We start from the raw sequence: 9,955 nt of genomic DNA on the forward strand, positions 1-9,955 counted from the left end.
CAAAGAACCAGCATACTAAAAACACAAAATATACAGAAATACAACACAATCACATGAGGCTCTTGAGGGTCTCGACTACCTCAACCTCCATCAGGTTCATCTTGTCTGCGACCATCCTAATCTCTTTGTAATCCTCGCTTTGAATCATAGCTTTCTTCTTCATGTTGCCCCAGGTCCGCTTGCAAGGGCCTTGATCATCCTGCATTTTTTCACTGTCATCACCAATATTAATCAGAATTTTCTCCTATTGCCCACTATCAAGATTTTTCGCCATGGCATTCATGGCATTCGTCGTCTGTTTGACTATCTTGTGGCTATTGGTCATAATTGTTTTGAGGGTGGATTGAATTTTATTATAGTTTTCATCCATATGGGTGAGCCTATCCTCAAATCATATTTGCATTTGATCAATACCCTCCACAACTCTGTTGATGCAATCCACCACATATTATATTTATATTGTGTTCGATTCTCATCCTGGTTTTCCCCTGATTAGGTTTTCCACATAAATTTGGTGTTCATATTTTTGTTGTTCTTCATACTTTCATAATTTGTTATTGTTAAGATTATATACTTGTGGTTTAAATTTTGAAGATCAATATTTAAGTGTTTGAAGGTCCATATTGATTCACCCCCCTCTTAGTCCTATGGTGTGTTCAAAAATTGGTATCAGAGAAAGGTTCCTCTTTTGAAGCTTAACTACTTGAAGAATATCCTGGATGCACAAGACTATACATTCAAGGCTCCAAAGTTTGATAGCATAAATTATTCTTACTGGAGAGAAAGGATGGAGTATCATTTGGCTACTATGCCGATCGAGATTTGGGAAATTATTAAGAAAGGGTATACTGCTCCACAAAATATTCCTACAACTCTAAATGAAATAAAATCAAATAAGAGTAATGCAACTTGGATACTATTGTAATTTTTACTTTCTTGAATGAATTAGTGTTTATCAAAATTAAAGGGGCTAATTCAACTAAAGAAATTTGGGACAAGATGAACAATGTATTTGAAGGAGATGAGAAGACAAGGCAAGCCAAGATTAAAAATATAAGGCACAATTTTGACAATGTGAGAATGTCTAATGATGAAAATATTGAAGGCTACATTAATTGAGTGAATAAAATATTAAATGCTCTTAGAAGTGTTGGTGGATTAGTAGAAGAAAGTGAAATTACAAGGAAGATAATGATAACATTACCCAAAATCTATAAACTGAAGAAGTATGTCATTGAGGAAAGTCATTACATAAATAAATACATTATGAATTAGCTCCTCGGGTCACTTGTTGTCTTTGAGATTGTAGAATTATATGACATCAAGAAGGAAAGGAAAAAATCAAAATTCAAAGCCTTAAAGAAGCATAAAGAAGAACTAGACGAGAATTAAGACTTGGATGAGATTGAAGCAAACTTTGTAAGAAGATAGATGAGAGGTAAAAGCAAGTACAAAGGTAAGTTACTCCTAAAATATTGCAATTATGTAAGAATAGGACATTATGATTCTAGATGTATGAATAAGGAAGATTATGGTGATAGACCTAATGATGATAACAAAGAAAAGGAAAAATATAGAGGGATTAACAAGGATATCAGAAGAGATGATAGAGACAAGAAGAATAAGAATTTATGTTCAAAGAAGGAATACGAGCATCTAAAGAAGAAGAAGAAAATAATGATCGATGACCCAAAAATTCAAAAGACAAATCTACTCTACATGCTAAATTGGAACCAAAGGCATGGATCATTGACTGTAGATGTTGAAATCATATGACTAGTGATAGAGACAAGCTTATTAACCTTGAAAAATATGATGGTGGATCATTCAAGTTTGCAGGAGAGGAAGTTGCACTTATTTGTGGAGAAGGAAGCATCTCTATTAATGGTAAGCATAAAACTGATGATGTTTATTATGTTAAAGGTCTAAGACATGACCTATTAAGTGTGATTCCAATGTGTAGGAAAGTTTATAAGGTCATATTTAATGGGACTAGATGTGAAATTAGAAAGGGAAGCTCTGAAAGATTGGTTGCAAAAGGTGTAAGAACTAATGACAATGTTGACTATGTAAAGGACAATAATGGAGATAATTTTTTACTGGCACAAGTCTCTAATTAGATTGAGGATGTAGCTATGATTGTGGAAAGTCTTATTACTATAATAAAGATGGTAGAATAAGAATTGAATCAAATTGAGGAAAGTAGGACAACAAAACTAGTGCCTAACCCTATTGAGAAGAATATGGCAAAAGACAGTTGGGATTTCAAAGAGAATAAAATTAGTAGATAAAATGTCATGAATGAAGAAAGGAAACCTATTCAAAATGTTTCCCCTCGGATCTAGAAAAAAAATGTCTCCAAGAGGTCTCATACTAAATTAGGTACTCATCAACTTTCAATGGTAGCTATTTTTCATGCAATATGCTTGGACATAGAGCTAGTAAATGCATAAATCAAATTAGATCTCAACTATTTAATGGTCTTACATTTGTCACAAACTTGATCATAAGGATAATAAGTGCAGAAGTGAAATGATGTGGAATTCAAATAGTAGAAACGTTCAAACTTTCAATGGACATTGTTATACTTGTAACAATCTAGGTCATAAAGCTATTGAGTGTAGAAGAGTTATCAAAATAAGTGGAACAATCACAAGAGATAGAAATGTCAAAAAAATAGAAGTGTTTATCAACAAAGTTTAGTATTTTACAACTATAACAAACTTGGACACATTGCCAAAATCTGCAAAGAAAGAAATAGGAAAAATTGTCTCGTAAGAAGATTGATATCAATATAGAAAATGAGAAGATGCAAAATATGTGGGTGAAGAAATTAGAAGAAAAGGTGGAGGAAAAAATACGAGGATGGGTCTGCACCCTTTGGTGGTGTTGATTCTTCTTCTAGTAACTAGATAATATCCACTATCTAAGGGAGAGAGTGAAACAAAAATATGATGACCCCTCTTGTGGTTTGTTTCTAAATATTTTTTTTAGCATGGGAGAGGTTCTTGTGTTTACCTCTTCATTTGTGAGGTTTCAAAAATCTACATAGAATTGTTCATACATCCAAAAGTTATTTGGGATCCTAGATGTTGCTAGGCTAAAGCCGATCTAGAAATCAATGCAAGTATGACAAAGGAATAAATCACTAAAGATAATGTTCTCGGGAAGATAGAAGTTCTAATGACAAAATGGTATAAGTTACTGTGCATCCCTGTCAAGGGGAGTATTATAGTCTCTTCTGATATTTTTCAATTTGTTGCTAAGTAGAGTTGTTTAAAATTATGATTTGTTGTCCTTGATATCAAAGGGGGAGAGATATACAGGTTGAGTTCAATTGGGTTTCCTAATGGTGGTACACTTGTGTTTCCATCAATGAAAAGGAGGAGAATGTAGAAAACTTGAGATGTGGTGTTGTCTTGTCATTGATGTCAACTTGTCTTATATTTTCATTGATGTCAACCCATCTTAAGTTGTCATAGATGTTGAAGTAAGGATGATATGATGTAATCCTTGACTAGTTTCATGCAAACTATTAGGGTGAACCTCCTTTGGTTGTGGGCGAACAACGATCTCTTAAGCTACATGCTAGTTGTAGTTTCTTCAAGCTACATGTTAGTCGTTTACAATAGAAATTCATCCACACAAATCATTACCTACAACATATTGACAATATATCAACTATAAAAATATATAGCATGTTTTAATATTCACATGTCATTTATATACCATAAACTAGATGATAATATGGTTCAAAGGATAGTTATAACATATAATAAGTTTAATAGGTTTGATAAAAGTAATAGAAAATAAGTAAAATTAGGACAATCCTAGGACTCGTCACCTTTCACCTCCTAGGATGATAGTATCCTCAAATCTTGGCACTAGATCGAACCTCTACCTTCTCGTCAAGCATATTCTTAGATTCCAAAGGTCAACATAAATCTTGTTAAATAGATTCCCCCCAAAGAAATAAATTTAAACTAAGTTTTGATGGGGCCTCAAAAGGTAATCCAAGTAGAGTAGAAGCTAGTGCAATTATTAGAAATCATTTGGGGAGCACAATAGTAACCGCTTTCAAAAAGCTTCCAATTTCAACCAATAATATAGTTGAAGAAAATGGCCTGAACGTTGGATTACAACTAGCTTAAAAGAAGGATATATGATCTACAAATTGAAGGTGACTCTATTCTCCTTATCAATCTTATAATTGGGAAATGCTCTACCAATTGGAAGCTCAAGTACCTCCAAGTCAATGACTTCATTCTCGATGTTGATTGGGCCCAAATCAATGCCCCTGGTACTATTGCCTTTCTAGTCCTCCCCTCTTCTCCAACAAATAGTAGCCATTATAGCAATTGATTTGCTCGCCTCCCTATTTTTGAAGACTTCTTAAGTTTCTATGTCTCAAGAAATGCATTGTTTTTGTATTTTGGTTTGTTAGCCAACAAACTGTATATGTGTTATATTGACTAGTTGATTTTTTGGCCTTTTGTCTTTCAAGTCACTACTATATTTTCAGCAATTTGTATCAAAACTTTCTATCAATATAATTATGAATGTTGTACATCCTTTACTCAAAAAAACTATTCAAAAATCTTATTTATTCTTAGAAAGATACACTTAAACAATTTTTGAGTCAAACCTATTAATCCATATTTCATGATTTAATAACAATTACTTTTACTATATAATCAATAGATTTGGCTCAAAAAATTTAAAATTAAATTATTACAAAAAAAACACATTATTATTAACCTACTACATAACAACACTTCCTCCTTAATCATTAAAAAGTTCTTCCAATTTCCTTTTTACTTTAGTGTGAATGACTTTATTCTCTGAGAATGAAAGCCACAACCACCCTTTCTAATTAAACAATGCCAAATCCAAGAAATGCTTGAGAATGGTGATCATGGGATTCAATAAAGCATCAATTATAGGCGAGATTTCATCGCTTATCTTTCTAACTGGCTATAATTTAGTTGAAAACAACCGTACGAGTCAACAAAACATAATTGTTTGCTGCTGTTAGTGCTACCGATGGCTAGATATTTCAATACGTTTTAGCTGTCAAATTATATTATAAGAGGAAGTAAATCTAAGCCCTAAATCAGACCAATGACTCTAATGTTTGAACGTTAGAAAGTGGTGTTCACCATGATAAGATGAACAAACGTCAAATAAAATTCGTTTGTTACTCCGAGTGAAGCTTCGTTGCCACTCGCCATTGTCTCCTTGAATGGACCTCTGATGCAGGTAAGCCATTAGATGCCCTTGATAATAATTGAGCCCTTGATAAAGCTGGAAAACGATTCTCACAACCGAAATGTACGTATCTATAAAATAATGGCTGTCTTTAAGTCATGAAAACGAATCTCGAATGTTTTTTCTTTTCCTTTTTACTTGAATTACTGCAATGGTGTCAATTACAACCACAGAAAATGTATTGCTAAGCTTAGTTGTAAGCAATTCGGGAACAGAAGTCGACGGGACAAGCGATTAAATGAAAGAAAAAGGTTCTTACAACAAAAAGAAAAGTTTGGACGGAGAAAAAGAATACATACAAGGACCCCGCACCTACCAGAAATAAGACAACTCCTCTAAAATTCTCCTTATATTAGAGATCTCAGAGGAGACTGGTTGCTCAGTTTTTTTGATCCAGAATGAGGCCTAGCACTCCAAGGTCCTATGGGCGGCTAGAGAGGCCGTTGGAGACGAAGAAATGGGGGAGGAAAAAAACTATCGGGGTCGTCATGACGGCGGCTCTGGTTCTGTCTATAATTCTCGTCGCTGTGTCCGCCGGAATTGTAATTGCCCGGAAAAAAAAATCCAAGAATGGAGGCGAGTGGAATTCCGGGTCGAGGGTCATCAATAAGGCGTGCAGCAAGACATTATATCCGGCCCTCTGTGTTTCGACTCTGATTTCTTATCCCGGCGTTGGAGCAGCAGATCGCAAAGATTTTGCTCACATGACGGTCAACGTTAGTTTGGCCGGCGTTCGAGAGGCCTACGGCATGGCTCTCAATGTAGCCCCGGTGGGGATGAGCTCTACTGAGCGCTACGCCTTGGAAGATTGCCTGGAGCTTCTAGAAGATTCCATGGAGCATCTCGAAGCTTCGATGAGCAAATTGGCGGCGATTAATTCGAAGTCCCGGAAGCGCCACATTGCAGATGTGCAGACTTGGCTTAGCGCCGCCCTTACGAACCAGGAGACTTGTCTTGAGGGTTTCGAAGGTTCCAGCAGTAATGTGAAGGCCCAGATCGAGGAAAGATCTAAGAAATTGTCTCAATTGGTGAGCAATTCTCTGGCTTTGCTAAAAGTTTCGTTCCCGGAAAGTGGGCCAGATACTAATGAGTTCCGGATCCCGTCTCCTCCTGGCCAAAATCGGCGCCGTCTTTTGCAAGATCACGAAGAGTTCTATGAGCAATATGGTTTTGAGGACCACGATGTGGAATTTCCGTGGTGGTTGTCGGAATCTGATCGTCGGCTTTTGCTGGCGCCTGATGCTGCTGTTGCAGGAGCCAATGTGATTGTGGCCAAAGATGGAAGTGGGCAGTACAAGACAATTGCTGAGGCCGTTAATGCGGCGCCGTCAAAAAGCAACCAGCGGTTCGTTATCTATATCAAAGAGGGGATCTACTCCGAAAATGTGAATATTTCCAAGAAGAAGACGAATGTGATGCTGGTTGGGGATGGAATTGGGAGGACTACTATTGTTGCAGGGAGAAGCGTGATGGGCGGGTATACTACGTTCCGTTCTGCAACTCTCGGTACTGATTTTTTTATGGCCTTTTGATTAATTATTATTTATTTTGTTTCAGACACTGAATGCTAGGTAGATACTTTTTTTCTCTTCATTCACAGATTGTCTCTGTCTTACCAAATTTTGGTTAAAGCGGTTTCTGCACGGAGCTTCGGCTCACGTGACCAGATTTTTGGAGTCAGGGACTGATTCTACTTTTTACGTCTGATGATGGGCTTGTACTTTGCCGTTTTATCTAGCAGATCAATGTAGGGTTTAGATGAAATCCCAACGGCTTGGAGGGCATCTCTACCGTCCCAAACAAGGGTCGTGTCAGCCAGTTTAGCCGGTTCTTTTGGAATTAGTGGGGCTATTAGAAAGTAAATTTTTTAAAGTGCTCTTAATTTTAGTAATCTACTTTATATTTTTTTTAGAATGAATTGATTTGCTTATCCGAATTTATAGACTCCTTTAAATTTTGTAGGCCATATTTAAGTAATCAAATTTATTGTTTTTTAACATAAAAGTTCATAGAATAATAATTAGCTCTACTATTATTTTAAAATTATAACATTCAAATAATTGTTGCTTTTTACCATAAATGTTAGAGAATGATAATGTGATAAAAAGCTTTTGCAAATTTTAATTTTTGGAGTCAGGGACTGATTCCTACCTACTTTTTACGTCTGATGATGAGCTTGTACTTTGCCGTTTTACCTATCAAATCAATGTAGGGTTTAGATGAACTCCCGACAGCTTGCAGTGCACATCCACCGTCCAAAACAAGGGTCGTGTAAGCCAGTTTAGCCAGATAGTTAGTGGGGCTGTTAGAAAGTAATTTTTTTAAAGTGCTCTTAATTTTAATAATCTACTTTATATCTTTTTCGAATGGAATGATTTGCTTGTCTTATCCGCACATATAGATTCCTATAAATTTGGTAGACCATCCTTGAGTAGACATATCTATTAGTTCTAAAATTATTGCTTATTTATTATGTTAGAGAAGTATAATGTGATAAAGAGTTCTATAGATTTCATAAAATAATATATTAATTAGTTTTGAATAGAATTTTGTAGTTTTCCTTATGATTAAAAAGAGTTTTACCAATTAGATTCATCTTTTATAGGGTAAAGCATCTAACTGATGTTTATAGGGTAAAGCATGATGATTTTTTAGACAAATTTATGAAAGGTATGAAAGATTTGGTAGTATTCATGCTATCTAGATGATGTTTACAGATGAAATATCTTCTTAAAAGATTAACCATCTTAATTCTAATTAATATTTATCACATATATATGACCTAATGTATTTATAAAACAGTGCTAACTTATACAAAATTTTAACCAAGACATTGTCAAGTAATATATGAATTTGAATAGTTCAAAACATTAATGGGTATCTACAGCTTCTAGCAGATAGTCAAGGACATGAATTCTAAATTCAGCTAATTTAAAGCCATTGCTTGTGCCGATTTTATCTCTCTTATTTCTAACCTATATCAGATATGTGTGGATATTCGTTTTTCCTCCACAATCAAAAGTCAATAATTAAAAGCATTGTCGGTGAATGCAGCGGCAACTGGCAAAGGATTCATTGCACGGGACATAACATTCGACAACAATGCGGGCCCGGAGAAGCATCAGGCCGTAGCTCTCCGTGTAGGAGCGGATTATTCTGCAATTTACCGGTGCAGCTTCATCGGTTACCAGGACACCCTTTATGTCCACTCCAACCGCCAATTTTACAGAGAATGTGACATTTACGGCACTGTCGACTTCATCTGCGGCAACGCCGCCGTCGTTATACAAAACTGCAACATCTTTGCCAGAAAACCGATGGATAAGCAGAAGAACACGATCACGGCGCAGTCCAGGAAAGATCCGAATCAGAACACCGGAATCTCAATCCATAACTGTAAAGTTATGGCCGCCAGAGATCTTGTTCCGGTGAAGAGCTCTTTTCCGACGTACCTCGGGAGGCCGTGGAAAATGTACTCGCGAACGGTGTACATGCAAACATTCTTAGACGATCTGATCAGTCCTGCAGGATGGCTCGAGTGGTCGGGGAATTTCGCGTTGAAAACCTGTTATTATGGCGAGTACAGAAATACGGGGCCCGGCTCGAATGTGGCCGGAAGAGTGACATGGAGTGGTTACAGAGTTATCAAAACGGCAGATGAGGCATACCAGTTCACTGTGGCTTCCATGATTTCCGGCAATTCTTGGTTGCCGTCCACCGGAATCTCCTTCACTGCCGGTTTGCTCGGTATCTCGTGATGGACCAGTGCAGGAATGGAAAAGCGGGCATACCGTAATATTGGTGTATTTACTGGTACGGACGGCGATGAATTCAAGCGTCACTTACCGTATATTCGTTTGGCTTTTAAGCCAATATAAATTGGCAATGTAATTTAGAGTATGCGTACTTTTTTCACGGAAATAATTGAATGGAGTTTAGCTGTGAAGGTTCCACAATTGTCGTTTGTGTTGGGAGTTCATTACTCACCTCAAAGCAGTCAAAAGTTTATCAGCGTCACGTCATCGTCAATGTTAGACAAACAAATAAATAATTATAATGTTCGTGTTAAGGTCAAACTTAGTCGTGGCATTTAAACGTACAAAAGGAAAAATGAATAAATATTGAAAAGATATAAAAATAAATGCCTTGTCATGAACTAGGAAAGAAATAATCGTTCACATGCAAAGTAGTGTAGACGTAAAAGTTTTGACCAGAAGTTGGCAAAGATCAAATATCTATTTAAAAAGAGTTCATATGCTCTAGTCTTAATAAGTCATGGACATTTAAAAAGAAAGATTAAAATACACAAGTCTCAAAACAATCACCTTTTAATCTTATAATAAGAACTTTTTAAAAAACAAAATGAGCAAGATGAGTTCAAGTATTGTTTATACAATGCTCGTGAGAAATATGGTCATTGATATTGTAGATCAGGAAATTGAAAATCATCAAAGCAATAACAATTAGGACAACCACAAAACCTAAAGCTGTTATGAAAGCAATCCCAATCCCAATCAATGAAGACATAAAGACAAGATATTCAAATCAAATGAAATCGAAACAAACCAACGCAGATATCTCCTTCATGTGGCTCCATTGTTCTTCTTTCACCTTCAAATTTGATGTGGATATCACCTACAAGTGCAAAATGCAAGTGGAAAGCAAGTTGTTGAGAGATGAAATTCAT

General features: G+C 36.1%; 1 protein-coding gene across 1 annotated transcript; it reads left to right on the forward strand.

The window, feature by feature from the left end:
* Positions 1-5,308: 5,308 nt before the first annotated feature.
* Positions 5,309-9,224, forward strand: LOC131033027 (pectinesterase). Its single transcript, XM_057964137.2, has 2 exons — positions 5,309-6,774; positions 8,323-9,224. The coding sequence occupies exons 1-2, from the start codon at positions 5,667-5,669 to the stop codon at positions 9,024-9,026; spliced, it is 1,812 nt and encodes a 603-aa protein (XP_057820120.1). The 5' UTR covers positions 5,309-5,666; the 3' UTR covers positions 9,027-9,224.
* The last annotated feature ends 731 nt before the right edge of the window (positions 9,225-9,955 follow it).

This window comes from Cryptomeria japonica, chromosome 3 (genome assembly GCF_030272615.1).
Source record: "Cryptomeria japonica chromosome 3, Sugi_1.0, whole genome shotgun sequence".
In the NCBI taxonomy this organism is placed as follows: domain Eukaryota; kingdom Viridiplantae; phylum Streptophyta; class Pinopsida; order Cupressales; family Cupressaceae; genus Cryptomeria; species Cryptomeria japonica.